Source organism: Capricornis sumatraensis, chromosome 16, assembly GCF_032405125.1.
Source record: "Capricornis sumatraensis isolate serow.1 chromosome 16, serow.2, whole genome shotgun sequence".
Taxonomy (NCBI): Eukaryota; Metazoa; Chordata; class Mammalia; order Artiodactyla; family Bovidae; genus Capricornis; species Capricornis sumatraensis.
In genome coordinates this window covers 36976072-36991291 of record NC_091084.1, presented here as the reverse complement: position 1 = coordinate 36991291, position 15220 = coordinate 36976072, and the positions used below count along the sequence as shown (strand labels likewise).

At 49.8% G+C, this 15220-nt stretch overlaps 1 protein-coding gene across 4 annotated transcripts in view; it reads right to left on the bottom strand.

Moving 5' to 3' along the window:
• ABCC8 (ATP binding cassette subfamily C member 8) overlaps positions 1-15220 on the bottom strand; it is an 80820-nt gene that overhangs the window by 37791 nt on the left and 27809 nt on the right. For all 4 annotated transcript variants that reach the window (XM_068989312.1, XM_068989313.1, XM_068989314.1 and 1 more), the window contains exons 9-11: positions 10517-10651; positions 10033-10195; positions 528-568 (exon numbers count right to left, since the gene is read on the bottom strand). In XM_068989312.1, the coding sequence (XP_068845413.1) occupies positions 528-568; positions 10033-10195; positions 10517-10651 (339 nt within the window). The remainder of the gene's footprint in view (positions 1-527; positions 569-10032; positions 10196-10516; positions 10652-15220) is intronic.

Below are 15220 nucleotides of genomic sequence, written 5' to 3'. Positions count from 1 at the left end.
TATTTAATGACATGGAGAATTGTTCGTGTCATAGTCTTAAATTTTAAAAAGGCTGCAAAACTGCATGTGAAGCACAATCCTATTTTTGTAAAAATGCTGTATTCAGTGACTCAAGAACAGACTGGAAAGAAACACATTGAAGTTGTTGCCAGTGGGATTATGGGTGATTTAAGTTCTCTTTGCCTTTTCCCTTCTGAGTTCCCCAACATTTCTACAAAAACGTGTCTCACTTTTATAATGAAGAAGTTTGGTGGCAATTTTTTAAAGAAAGTTTAATGGCTCTCGAGACTAAGCATCAGGTCTTCCAGGCTGGGAGGCAGAGGTCTTGTCTGCCTAGATGGGGTGTGGAGAAGGGACCAGCTCCATATACAGACAGACTTGCCGTCCATGACCCTATTCTCAGTGCCCCTGCTGAACCTAGCTTCTGAAGCCCCTGTGCAGAAAGGCAAACCACTGGGAATCTCTCACTCCAGAAATCGCCACTGCCCTCCCCTCAACAATGGGAGATGGGGAAAGCATCCACTTACGATGAGGACAGCTGCAATGGGGATGGCCGTGTTCATGAAAACTGCGGAAGAAGCACAGAGGGAGTTTAGCAGGATGAAGAAGGCAGCTGGAGGTGAAGCTGCCCAGGTTGGACTGGAGGTCCTTACCCAGTCAGCGGGATGGAGCTGGGGCATGGGAGGGGCAGAAATCTTGGCCCTGTGGCACCTCTAGCTCCTTACCATGTGCCCTCAAGATGCTTATCCCCTGTCCTTGAGTCATATAAGCCTCTAAAGAAAGCATGAAATGCTCTTACTTTGCTCCATGTGGACAGCGTAAAGAAAGCCTTACGAGAAAATGGCAGGGGAAGGATTGGAGAGTTGGCGGCCTGTGGTCAAATGTGAGGTCAGCAGCATGCATTTCTGGGGGCACCGAGTTGCTTCTCCTTCCTCTGTCTCTGGTCCCTGAACCTCCTTGGACTGAGGCTTAGAGGATTCCCAGTTTCCCATGGCTCTTAGAACTTCCCTGGTGGCTCAGATGGTAAGGAATCTGCCTGCAATGTGAGAGACCTGGGTACAATCCCAGGGTCAGGAAGATCCCCCGGAGGAGGAAATGGCAACCCATGCCAATATTCTTGCTTGGAGAATCCTCATGGACAGAGGAACCTGATGGGCTACCGTCCACGGGGTCGCAAAGTGTCGGATACGACTGAGCAACTAACACTTTCACTCTCGCATAGCTCTTAGGAAGGATTTCAAACTCGTTCACACTGAGGTATTAGTGACTGAGGACAGCTTGAAGCTTCCCTGGAGGATCAGACGGTAAAGCGTCTGCCTGCAATGCGGGAGACCCGGGTTCGATTCCTGGGTCGGGAAGATCCCCTGGAGAAGGAAATGGCACTCCACTCCAGCACTCTTGCCTGGAAAATCCCATGGACGGAGGAGCCTGATAGGCTACAGTCCATGGGGTCGCAAAGAGTTGGACACGACTGAGCGACTTCACTTTCACTTTGACTTTTCCCAGCTCGAAGCAGGGACTGCCTTAGCTCTAAGGCTGAGAGTCCATGCCTAGGTGGGGCAGTAGGAGGCCCCTTCGTTGTTCTGTTTACAGAGCAGTCCTCAGACTCTTCACAGGGACCCCAAAGAGCAAAGAGGTCTGGACTTAAAGTCAGAGAAGGGTGGAGTCCTCAGTTTTTTCTAACCTGTGTAATCCTGGGCTGATCGTTTACCTCCCTGGACCTCAGTTTCTTTCCCCTGAGTTTGTTAACTTGTACCGACTTGTTCCCACACTCAGGCATTCTCCAAGGTGAGAGCATGTAATGTAGGGAATAGGCTTCATGAAGCCTTAGTGCTACCTAAGTACCGCACCCCCTGGGCGGCTAGCTTAGCCCTGCTCCTCTGGCCCAATCTGTGAGATGCCCAAGGCATCCCTGACCCCTGGCCCAAACTTCCGGAGAGAGCACCCCTCTTGGAGTAAGAGATGCCCATTCTAGCTGCCATCTTCCCACCTCCTCCCCCTTCCTTTCTGGAGCCTCTTCCAGAACAGCCAAGAGTCTGGTGCTGCAATTAGCCAGATGAAAGCAGAAGGGGCCAGGAGCCAGAGGCCAAGGGCTAAGCCTATGCACATGGCCCCTGTTCACTGAATGGCGAAGCGTCTGACACTCTGAAGAATTCCAGATGTTCAACACCATTCCAAGCTGACTGTCTACTTACTCCAAGAGTCCAGCACCAGCGAGAACATCCACTGTGTGTGTTGGAGATGTGGAACCCCAAGGGAGAGGCAGAATGTGGCCCCTGCCCTCACGGGGCTCCCGGTCTGAGGAAGGAGGTAAGGAGCTATGCTCCCAGGAGGCACCTTATAGGGTGGGAGACAGGGAACATGCCCCTGTGGGGCTCTCAAGCAAATAGGAAAGACACTGTTCCCATCTTTGGGGAATTCCTGACCTACAGGCCCTGCCATTGGAGGGCTCCCTGTCTCATGGAGAAGATATGACTGGAGCCCTAGGGGCACTGCCCATCTCTTTGACCACAGGGCTTTTTATCAACACTAACATCATACATGATGGTGCTCTGACTGCCCTTCCCGGACGAAGGCTCCACGGCCTCCTGGTGCCCTCCCTCATAGCCCTCTTACACTGCAGGGGGCAGGATATAAGCAGTGTTGGTTTCCCCACAGCACAGGGAACCCAGATCTGGCACGCAGGACACAGCACGGTCATCACTGGCTGGGGAGAGGGAGGGAGAGGACGATGCCCATCGGGCCTGGGCCCTGGACCATCACCATACAGCTCGAAAGACAGGTAGCCTCGCCCTCGGAGCTCCCTCAGGGCAGACGGCACCTTCTGTTCCTCTCCTGCCCATCCTGTCAACAGGAACTTGTGCACCCCACCCTGCCCCAGGCCAAGACCCCGCCCACATATGCGGGGGCCCAACTCCCAGCTGAAGAACAGGCCAGGAAGTTAGATTATAAACCGGTATGGCTCGCTCAGAAAGCATTCTGGTGCTTCGTAGCTAGAGCTGCACAGAAGTTCAGACCTTCTGATCCTGTAATCTCTCTCCTGGGAATTTATCCCGAATAATCACTCAAGAGAAGCACAAAGCTCTCAGTAAGACGGTGTTAGCCGCAGCACTATCTGTCACAGCAAAATGAAAACCGCAACCACAGCAAAGAGCCCTGAAACGAAGTAAACTGGAAACATCTAACAGGAGCGGCTGTTTTAGTAAACAAGGGACAGCAACTCCAGGCAGACTTTACAGTCAGGAAATGTGTGATAATTGACATTTTGTTCTACTCCGTGTTTTCCTTGGTCATGATTTTTTAATTTATATATATATATATATATATATATTTCTACTTTATTGTCCTCATTCTTGTAGCTGCCTGAACTCCTTTCAGGAATGAGACCAGCTATACATAAATCTGAAAAGGAGCATTCCAAAGCTGATGCAGCAACACGGAGAACACGAGTGATATATAATTAGCTTCTGTCCTGTTCTGGCTATTGTATAGAGATGCTAAGAATGAAAATGTCATTTCCCATTGTCCTCACTCTCTTTTGGAAGGATGGCCTTCTTACAGGGAGCTCTGGGTCACTCTCAGGGGTGGGGGTTGGGTGAATAGACTCACCAGCTGCAAGATCAGCCCATTAGGACCTGGGGTGAACACAGCTGGAACTGGGGGTGTCGGTGCTAGAGCCTGGGAGGTGTTAGCTGCAGGCATGCTACAAGGTCTGGCATCTCTCTGCACTCAGCAGACCCCCTGTGCCTGGGATGAAGGTATGATGGGGTGGGGCGGGAAGGGAGCTGGGCATCCCTTCAAGCTGTCATGGCTAGAAGACCTGAGGCCTTGCCTCCATTTCCCTGAACCACATAAGGGCCTATAGGAGGAGTGGGAAATAAGACCAAGAATAGATTTCTCTCTGACTTTGGCATGGGGTGGGCTGACTCACTTTGATGTGATCTAGGAAAAAATTTAAAGAAGAAAAACATGACAGTGCTCAAACCTTGAATGTTGGGGAGTAGGAAATACTGTTAAATAACACAAAGTGAAGGCAGAAGATTACGAAACGAGGTGTGAGTGTGATGCTGTTATGGAAAAGTTTAGTTGTGTGTAGGCAGGCCTGAAAGGCCACCTTCAAAAGGGAAAGCCTTTCTGTAACAGCACAGAGTTAAGGACAGATATTGTTTTAATAACCCCCTCCTCCTTTAAGAAATATTCATTCAGAAATTGAGGGTCTCCTCTGTTCCAGGCATTGTGTTCCAGGCAACCAACACAACCCCTCACTACTGAGGGGCACAGTAGTGAACAACGGTGTCGACCCTCAAACAAAACAAAATAACACATCCACTGAACACAAAGCAGGGCTCGGACAGCCCGCTCCCCGCTGGCTTTGGTCAAGGAATGCTGCCCGGCCCGCGGGTGCCAGCCCCCACAATGTAACAACAGGAGCTTTTCATCTCCAAAGCACTGATAAATATTTCAGAAGCCACGCGTCGGGGGGTCACAGTGAGCCATTTGTGCCTCTGGTTAAGTTCACCCCCTCCCCCTACCCAGGGCCAGGGGAGAAGCTGCCAGCTCACAGTGAAGCAGGCTGCACCTGGAAGAGCGCTATTCAGTCTGATAGCCAGTCTGAAGTCAAGAGAGGGAAGGAAAGCAGGTTCACAGTGTGTCCGGAGCTGGAGGTGGTGGAAGGGAGGCGGGAGGCTCACAGCCAGCTGAGTCCTGCCTCCAGCTCCCCCGACACCGCCCCCTGGCCACCCAGCACCCCCCTCCCCAGGCAGGCCAGGATATGCATCAGCAGCCCACTGGGGCTGCACCAGCTGGTGGAGGAAAAGCAGATGCTGAAGAAGTCCTGAGAAGCTGGGGAAGTCTGGAGGTCACCCTGTCTCCAGACACGGGCTGTTTGGGGCCTCCACCCAGGGGGAAAGAGGGAGCTTACGGCTTGCCAAGAATAGCCAGGCCCTGGGTTTCCAGGAGGGGCAGGTGCTGGGTGCTCCGTGAATGGCAGAGCTGGGTTTGGCGGGGGAGGTTGTTTTTTGTTTTTCAGCACACAGTATGAGGCCAGTCACATTTATCCAACGTGAACCACCAGAGTGTGGGAAGAGGGAAGGCCCCTGACCACAGACACTGGAAAAGACAGCAAACCCCTTTCGTTTAAGCTCCTTCAACGCCTTCCTGCCTCAGGAGGAAACCCGGCACACAAGATGCAGCCCTATCTGGCCCTGTGATCTTTGCTCACAGCAGTGTATTTCAGTCTTGAACACACTGTCATCCTTTTCACTTCTCAGCCTTTGGGCCTGGAACATTCTTCCCTTACTCGGCTGACATACGATTCTTTGGGCATCAGCAGTGGGTTTCACCTACCGCAAGCCTTCCTTGACTTGCACCACCCCTAAGACTAGGTTGGGTGCCATTCCGATGGGTCCCCCTTTCTGCTCCTGTCACTCCTGGCGCAGTTGCACATCTGGCTTCCCTGCTACACTGTTAGCAGCCTGCAGCAGGGACTGGCACTCCTTCTCACCACCTGGCATCCTCCAGGCCCTGACACACAGTAGGTGCTCAGTCAGTATCTATCAGATATGGGAATGAAATAAACGAGGCAAGGGCCAGGAGTGCACCATGAAAGCAAACCCGGGGGATTTAGAACTGACCACAGGCATGGCCCCTGTTCACGTCATGGTCTCCCACAAGACACGGAGGGCAAAGGCCAGGCAGCTCCTCTCTAATGCCCAGGGCCTCAGTAGAGCCTGGAAAAGAGAGAAGGCTGTGGAATGAGCGCTGCACAAAGGACAGAATGAACGAGCAGCATGTCCGCTGGATGATGGTTAGGGCCTGGGACCCTTCTGTCACCTCTGCAGAGCTTGTTCTCCAATTCATGGGTGGACTGGACACCTAGAGCTATGTGGGTACTGCAAGAAAACAAGGGTGGGACTGACTTCTAAGAGGAGTGGGCACAGCACTCACCCCCGCTTTTCCTCACTTGGTCTTCTACTTACTAAAAACTGGCCTGTGCCAGCTGCAGCCAAACCTCCTCCTGCATGAAGCTTTGTGTGCACTCCCTGTCCACATGGGCTTCCTTCTTCTATATTCTCTGCCATTTATTGGCTGAGGACCTCAGAGAGTCCTTTCACTTTCCTGAGCCTCAGTCTTTCCTGCTGTAAAATGGGACAACAGGGGCACACAACTCACAGAGTTGTGAGGGTTAGTGCAGGACCAGTGCAGAGCAGGTCCTGTGGTGGAGAACTCCCAGCCACACTGTCTCATGTACGTAAGCCCTGACTTCTCAGCAGAGTATAACAGGGGCACATCTTTTGGCCTCTTGGGTGCTTAACACAGGGCAGGGCTCGCTCAGTGCCATCTGAGTAACTCACACCTGTTTTTCTTCAAGAGGAAATACCCATTCTGGATTTTGATAGCAGGGAAACGGTACTCATTTCCTTGTCACCCCCCTGTGCTGACCTGCCCTGCACCAGCTCAGGGCTCCACACACAGGAGATCTCAGCGATGCTGACATTGAGACCATCAGATAGAGTGTCAGAGGTAACCTTGTCTGCCTGACAGTCTGACTGCCTGGTGTACGATGACCAGACTGAAAACCCAGCAGGCAGCACCACCGATGGGCCCCATCAGGAAACGTGACTCCAGGGCTCCGTTGTGGCACCAGGACCCCATGGTTGGTGCCAGAAGCAAGAATGAAAGATGCCCCATTACCTCAAGCCTAATCACCTGTGTCCTAATTCCAGGTGACAGAGAGCAGAAGGCAGGAAGTCCAGGAGGACGTAAATGAAAACACACTCAAAGCCAATAACTACAGCCTGGCAGGGCCCCTAACCTGTCTCTCTCCATCCCACCATCAACCAACACAGAGAAACCCATCCCAGGAAGGATGAGCACCCAGCGAGCAGCACTTGGCTTTCCAAGCTCTCTCTCTCCGAGGGCTTTTCCTGTCCCCCTCTCTGCCTTCTCCCATGGACCAGCCACGGCTGCTCTGTTTATCTTTCTAAGTCGCCAAGTACTGGACAGGCTAGAGGCCCTGGGCAGACCCCTGCATAGCTCCAGAGCCCCTGATTCCTTCCAGAGTCATCTCAGCTCTAGACAACAAGCAGTCTCCTTGCCCTAGGTCCTCCTGCCCCAAGCCCTGAGGGGGCCCATAGGACAAAGAGCATTTATTAGACAGGCTTCATTGGGCTAGCCCGGAAACCTAGGCATCTTATAATGTTGTTTACATAGGAAGCCATGTCCCAGCGGGATGCAGTTCAGATCACAGGAAATGAGCATACATTTCCTAGATGCAAAGGAGCTCCCACATGCCCCCATCTATACAGTACGAGGCTGCCTCTACCTTGCTGCCGGGAATCTTGGGGACTTGGTGCCCCCAATTTCCTTACTGCTTCCCTGCTCTCTCTCCCACTGTAGCAACAGTGAGTCTGCCCCACTCCACCCTGCCACATTCTTGTTGGAGGGAGAAGCCCTCCCCTGCCTCAACAGCTGTTCCTCCCAATGGGGTGTCTGGAAGCCAGGTGTCTGTAACTCACAGAGCAGAACACAGTGTGGGTTACTGTTCCCATGGCCAGGCCCATGGGTAGGCAGAGCTGATAGACAGGCTGAAGAAGGCCTGGGGTTGTGGACACTGTGGACACTGTGTTCCCTCAGCTCCCCAGAGGCTCCTTCCCAATTTCTCCTGTTCTATCAAGTGCTCACAAGAGTCCCTTGGACTGCAAGGAGATCCAACCAGTCTATCCTAAAGGAAATCAGTCCTGAATATTCATTGGAAGGACTGATGATGAAGCTGAAACTCCAATACTCTGGCCACCTGATGAGAAGAACTGACTCATTTGAAAAGACCCTGATGCTGGGAAAGATTGAGGGCAGGATGAAAAGGGGACGACAGAGGATGAGATGGCTAGATGGCATCACCGACTCGATGGACACGAGTCTGAGTAAGCTCTGGGAGCTGGTGATGGACAGGGAAGCCTAGTGGGCTGCAGTCCATGGGGTTGCAAAGAGTTGGACATGACTGAGCAAATGAACTGAACTGATCAAGTGCTCAGTCCAGGAGGAGGCCACGGGGTCATGGCAGAGGAACCTAGAGTGTCTCAGTGAGGAGTCCAGGAAGACTGCCATGCTCATCTCTCCATTCTGTGAAAATCAGCTTTTAGGATTTCCTGCAGAAAGATGCCATGGCTGGTGCCATGATGGTGGATGGCCTGATCACTGCCACATGGACCAGGGTACCATCTGTCCTGTGCTGTCTGGGCGGACACAAGGAGGTGTCAGTGCAAGCCCTGCCCTGTGAGAACCTTCAGGTTGAACGCAGGCCACTTTGCCCCGCCAGATCCTCTCTCTAGGCAGTGGACTGCCAGGAACACACAGATGACCCGAATCCCATCTCATTCCCCCGTGCCTCTCTGGGAAACACAGTGCACCCTCCACTGCTGCCCACTGCTGGCATGCCCACACATATGTCTCTTCCTGGCACACCAAAAGAACCAGCTTCAGCTGGCAGAGGGGGTGGTAGTGTCTCTCTCTCCTAATTTCCTTCTTTGTTTCCTATTCCCATCAAAGCCCATTCTAGGTTGCTTCTCTTCCATTCAGAGACCACAGCCTGAAAACGGTGTTCCATTGTGTCCTAAGTTTTCTTCACCTCATTTAGGTTCTCAGCTCTGAGAGTCTCAGAGATTCCAGAGAATCTAGTCTGAGCCATGCTATTAACCTCAGAAGTGACCTCAGGGAGATACCCACTCTGGGCCTCAATTTCCCATCTGTAAAACGGTTCTCCCAACTTGCAAAAACATTTCCCATTTACTTATCCCTGACACATTCTGTGTAATTTCCACAGATATATCTTTTTATTCACAAATCCCCTCTTCAGTTATGTGAATTCATTCAACCTGTACACTGAGTTCTTGCCCTTATAATTTTTTCTTTGGGGGCTTCCCCTCAGCCCTTCCTACCAAAATGGCTCTTAAACTGGGCAGATCAGGGAATCAGTATGGGGTCTTCTAGCTGCTAAGGATCTACATCCTGATTACGTACTTGGGCAGTAACTGCAAAGAGGTGAGTACGTGGAGCTACCAGACCAACTGTGGAGATAAACTTAGGCCAGGACTCCATCCACTGCCTGACCTCTATATGCTCACTCTGACAAGGGACCATCTGAATTCAATAAGTGAACTTCTAATTTTGAGAAGTTCTTTTGTCTTTCTTGTCACTGTTTTGCCTTGTGCCCTCCTTTAGCTCTTTAGTTATTTTAACACATATATTTTATTATCTCTTTCAAACTATTCTATCATCTCTAAGTACTGAAGAACTAATACTATTTTTCGCATTTGCTGACTTTCACTCTGATGGTACATTTTTTCTGGTGGATTTTAATTTCTTTATTATTAGCTCATTATTTAACAGGAATGTTTGCCACTGGAGTCCTGTGTTCTCTGGAAAATGGTTTTAATATGTCTATCTTCTGGGACCATAAGAGTTTTATGCGTTTTGGGCTTTTTTCTCTATTTTCTGGATTTGGGCTTCCCAAACCACTTGGCTAATGTAAATTCAGTCCCTATACCTGTAAGTACCTCAAGTTTGAGCTTTTGTTCTTTAAAGAGAAAACTTCTCACTCCTATGGCTCCAGGGAGACAAAAGCTTCCTTGTAGCTCCCTTAGGGCAGTGGCAGCTCAGCCTGACTAACTGAAAAAAAGTCCTCGCACTTGGGAGAATTCAAAACTGCTGTTATTTATTCACTTATTGATGCCTCTCAATAACATATCAGCTTAGTAAGACATCAAAAACCACATCTGTCTTTCTCATCACTGTATCTTGGGGGCCAGCCCAGTGTCCTGCACGTGGCAGGCTATCAATACAGTTGCTGGATCAATGGCTGAGAACACTGCTTTCTGGCAGCTCTAAGAGACAGTTTGATCATCCCTGGACGGAATGGTCCCAAAGTCTCCTGCTTCTGCACGCCTACTTCCTCTTCCAGCCCTGACACCCTATCCTGGCATGTAGGCAGCAGCACACAGTGCTGGCTGGTTGGCAGAGGCGGAGGGTACTCACTGGAGATGGAGGTGCAGATGGCAAAGGCCCTGAGGCTGGTCATCTCCTTCTTGCGGGTCATCTCGACCCGCGTGCGGAAGATGTTCTCCCAGGCATACAGCTTGAGCAGCTTGATGCCACGGAGCATCTCGTTGGTCTGCTTCAGCCTCTCATTGGAGTACTCCTGCCAGAAGTCCCCAAGTCAGAGGAGGGTTTCCTTTGCCCCCATCCCACCCAAGAGGAAGGAGCTGAGTCAATGCCCTCGCCGTCTTACAGATGATGCCCAGCTTCTGTCCCCACAGGAATGTCCCTGCATGAACCCTATTTCACAAAGAAACTGAAGTCTGGACAGCTGACGTGACCTGCTTAAGGCCAGTCACAGTGTGGATGTGTGAGGGGCTGTTTGGCAGCACGTGGGGGAAGAGTGAGGAGACCCACCAACACGAGGGGAGGGGGAGTACGGGAAGGATGGGGAGGGGGCCACATGCACACTGTGGATACTTACCAGCGTGCTCCGCTGGGCCTGGGAGAGCTTGGTGGCCACGAAGTACTGGACAGGGGCCAGCACGATGATGACAGCCGCTCCAATTAAGGCACTGATCCCGAGGATATAGTAAAGGAGAATCACACCCACGATGATCTGAGGGAGGGTCATGGAGATGAGTTCCCTTTGACCTGAGGGCTGCCCTGCCAGGTTGTGTTGATGTTGTTCAGTCACTAAGTTGTGTCTGACTCTTTGCGACCCCGTGGACCGTAGCCCGCCAAGCTCCCCTGTCCATGGAATTTTCCAGGCAAGAATACTGGAGTGGGGTGCCATTTCCTTCTCTAGAAACTCTTCCCAACCCAGGGATGGAAGCTGCATCTCCTACACTGACAGGCAGATTCTTTATCACTGAATCACCAGGGAAGCCCCTGCCAGGGGGTACTGACAAAGTCTGCACTCCACCCTCCCCAACCCCACTACCCTAAAGTGGGACATGCCTTGGTGTCCAGCCTTCCAAAGTTTCCTGGGAGAAAGAAGAGGAGGTGTGACAGTGTGATTTCAGAAGGAGGGATTAATATGATGGGTTCGCACACAGTCAGAGAGTCTTTGGACTGGCACCTAACTACATTTATCTGTAAGCTTGACTGAGGCATTCACTCTCTCCAGGTCTACCTTCCAGATGCAAGTCCGTCTCAGAGCTGAGGCTGCACAAAGAGTGATGGTACCTTTTGTGCAGTTTGCTGCTTATCAAGTTGATATTTCACTCTATTGGAAAAAAGTGATACCTGAGAAAAGGGGAAAAGAACTGCATCCATGCCCGACAAGACCAGTCCAGGGTCTGAGAGTTTACTTTTTAGTCTAATGTTCCTGCTGTCTTTAATCTTTAATGAATCTGGTAGGTATTCTCTAAAAAGAGAATTCATTCTGCTTCTCGGTTTATGTAAGTGACAGCCGGCTTCTGAATATGGATGAGAAGTGTAAATTACTCTTGCCAGCCCCCAAAGCCTCAAGATGACAATTCGCAGGTTGCCTTCAAAGGCAGACACTTCTAAATTCAGGGCTTATTCTAGAAGAACAGATGTGCTGTCTTCCTTAATTAAAAAGAAAAAAAAAAGGTTAGGTTGGCCCTGCACTGCCTGAGCCCTCATCAAATTGGCACAAAGCTCCTGCACCATCTCAAGGACAGAGGAGTCGGTGGCTGACTCTGTAACATCTATTAATTACAGAAAGCCTCCTCCATTAGCGGGTTCTTAGGGGCTGGTAAATGACCCCTTCACCACCTACCTCCCAGTGTTTAACTGATGTTAAATGCTGGCACGGGCGGGCAGAGGAGCACATTAGGGAACATTCCTACTCTTGCTAGAACCCACTCCCAATATCATTCTGGAAAATTATCCTTGGCATCCTCATTTGGAGGCAATCAGGTTGTCGTTCAGCAGCTTGGGTTAAAGATGGACACCACAAACACTCTTAGGGCACTCCCAGAGCACTCCCAGGGCCCCAGCTGGGTGTAGGTATCTGTACCCACCACCACCTCCAAGGCTGGCAGCTGCTGGGTATGTGACCACTGCTGCCGCCGGGCTCATCCTCACACTTCGCCCACCCCATGTCATGCTCCCCAGACCCTCTGTCTGCTCTGTTCTTCTGCAGGGGTCTGAATGGACCACGTGGAAGAACACACCAGAAAACAGGGATTTGGAGTGCGCAAAGTGAGTGTGGGGATTAAAAGGACTATTTTATCTCCTAGTCACAGGCCAGGAGAGCAATCTCGTGTAGTAGTGGGGCGATCACAGTCCAAGAGTCAGGAGCCCTGAGTTTGAATGCAGTCCCAGCACTTACTGGCTGTGAAATCTTAAGTCTCAGCTTCTTCATTTTTAAAGTGGTGATTTTAACTGCCCACTTAGCAGAACTGTTGGGAAGATTGCATGCTAAGTCACTTTAGTCACGTCCGACTCTTTGTAACCCTATGGATTGAAGCCCTCCAGGCTGCTCTGTCCACGGGATTCTCCAGACAAGAATTCTGGAGTGGGTAACCATGCCCTTCTCCAGGTTGTGAGGATTAAATGAGCATATATGATAAGCACATATATAATACCTGGCATACAGCTGGAGACAAGGTGGCTGATCCTCCTTATTAAAATAAACAAACAAGCCTCATGGGAACTCTGTCACTAGGGAACCATAAAAAGGATATACCTGGGTATGGTGTTGCTACCAGCTTGTTGGGTTGCCCAAGGTAAGGCCCTTGCCCTCTCGGGTTTCCAATGCTCATGGGATAAGGTGGCACAGAGGTCCCCACTATGGGCAAATTCCTTAACATAGTTGTCCATAAGCTTCAGGGGGCCCACAAAGCCCCCGAAATTGTAGGCAAAACATGCGAATGGACTTCTGTTTTTCTGAGGAGAAGGTTCATTACGTTTTCAAAAGTAATGACCTATATGGGAAAAGAATCTAAAAAAGCATGCATATAGGTGTATATATAACTGATTCACTTTGCTGTATGCTTGAAACTAACAAAACATTGTACATCAACTAGACACCAATAAAAATTATATAAAAGAAGAATATGTAGATCAGTGACGGTGTAGAGCTGGGGGCAAGCATGAAGAGTGACTCATCCAATGGGTATGGGTTTCTTTTTTGGGGTAATGAAAGTGTTCTAAAATTATGATGATGTTGCATAATTCTGTGAACATGCTAAAACCCACTGAACTGTGCACTTTAAATGGGTGAATTATATCTCAATGAAAGTGTTATTTAAAAGGCATATGTAATCAAAAAAAGATTCCAATCAGGGAGAGCCTTTGGGGATGAAGGAATGGGGCTCCTGAGCTCTCTTCAACACCATCAAAAGCCTCGTGTGCCCTGTGGATAACCAGGCTGCATATGGAATCCTGAGCTGGTTGAAGGGATTATATTAATTCTGGTGGTAATACTGGGTCTGGAGGGCTGGTCAAAGCTCTAAGTGCAAAGGTACAGTCTTTGAGGAATTAAAAACAAAAAAATCAAGGTCTTCCTTGGTGGTCTGGTGGCTAAGATAAATGCAGGGGGCCTGGGTTTTATCTCTGGTTTGGGGACTACAGCCCATAGGTTGTAACTAAGGGTTTGCATGCTACAATGAATATTGAAGATCCCATGTGCCGCAAATAAGACCCAGTGCAGCCAAATGAATAAATAAATATTAGAAAATAAATGTAAAAAACCTAGAAAATCAAATGATACTTCATGATAAATAAGTATAGATAAGTAATCAGTGGGGCCTTCCTTGGTGGCTCAACAGTAAAGAATCTGCCTGCAATGCAGGAGACTTGGGTTCAGTCCCTGGGCTGGGATGATCCCCTGGAGGAGGAAGGACATGGCAACCCACTCCTCTATGGATAGTGAAGCCTGCCAGGCTACAGTCCATAGGGTCCCACGGAGTCGGACACGCCTGATGCGACTAAACAGCAGCAGCAGCAGCAAGTAATCAGTGGAGGTAAAGATTCCTACCTAACTTTCCTCCCACTATGTTGTGAGGGTTAATTACACAAGTGAGAGAGGCTGGACAGGCCAGGCACAGGGCAGGGGTTATTAGTTGTTAGTTAGTATTACTATTGTTAGCAATGGTCCATATGCAATAAAAACTATTACTAATAGTAACAGGTTTGTAGCAGTTTGGTGGACAAAATCTCCTGAAATGAGTTGTTCAAGGGAAAACAAGTAAAATGATAAAAGATAAAATTGTAAAATCTTAGCAGAGCAGAGGGGGCACAGGGGTCTGGGAGTGAGTAAGTGGGGGATAGCATATACGCCTGTTACCATAAAAAGGACCATCAGATTTTCTGCCCTACATCCAATCTTGTCTAGAAGGAAATGGCAATCCACTCCAGTATTCTTGCCTGGAGAATTCCATGGACAGAGGAGCCTGGTGGGATAGAGTCCATGGGGTCACATGACTGAGTGACTAACACACTTCTTCCAGTCTTGTCTAGCTGCCTCCCTATACAAGCCTCTTCTATTTTCCTTTAGTGTCTCTTAAATGAAAACTTTGAGTTTCCCAGGTGGCTCAGTGATAAAGAATCCACCTGCTAAGCAGGAGACGCGGGTTTGATCCCTGGGTCAGGAAGATTCCCTGGAGAAAGAAACAGCAACCCATGCTAGTATTCTTGCCTGGGAAATTCCACAGACAGGAGCCTGGCGAGCTACAGTCCATGGGGTTGCAAAGGAGCTGGACATGAGTGAGCGACTAAACAATACTCTGTGTCGGGCTCCCTGCTTGCTGCTTTGCTTACATTATCTAACTGAATCATCAGAGCAACTCCAGAGAGTAGGAATCGTCCCCTTTTTCACAGATGAGGAAACTAAGGTTCAGGATAGGTTAAGTATCTTGAACCCAGGGGGCCTGCAGACTCTCTGGGAATGGATCTGGGATTTTGGCTTTTGACCTGAGTGCCAGAATGAAGATTCACCCCCAGGCACAGGACAGGGGTCACAGACTCTGTGGTGGAAGAGCTCAGGATGGGAGAAGGAGCAGATGAGGCCAGGAATCAGTAAATCACGCCAAGGACTCTCATTCTATTGGAGGAGAGTGCGCCTCCTGCAGAGCCAATCTCAAAAGTTGTCTCGCTTTAGAAAATGCCATGTTTAAGATTTCCAAAATTAAAACAGGCTTATTGGAGAATTTATAAATGAATAAATTAAAAATTTGCAGGGCTTCCCTGGTGTCTCAGTGATAAAGAACACACC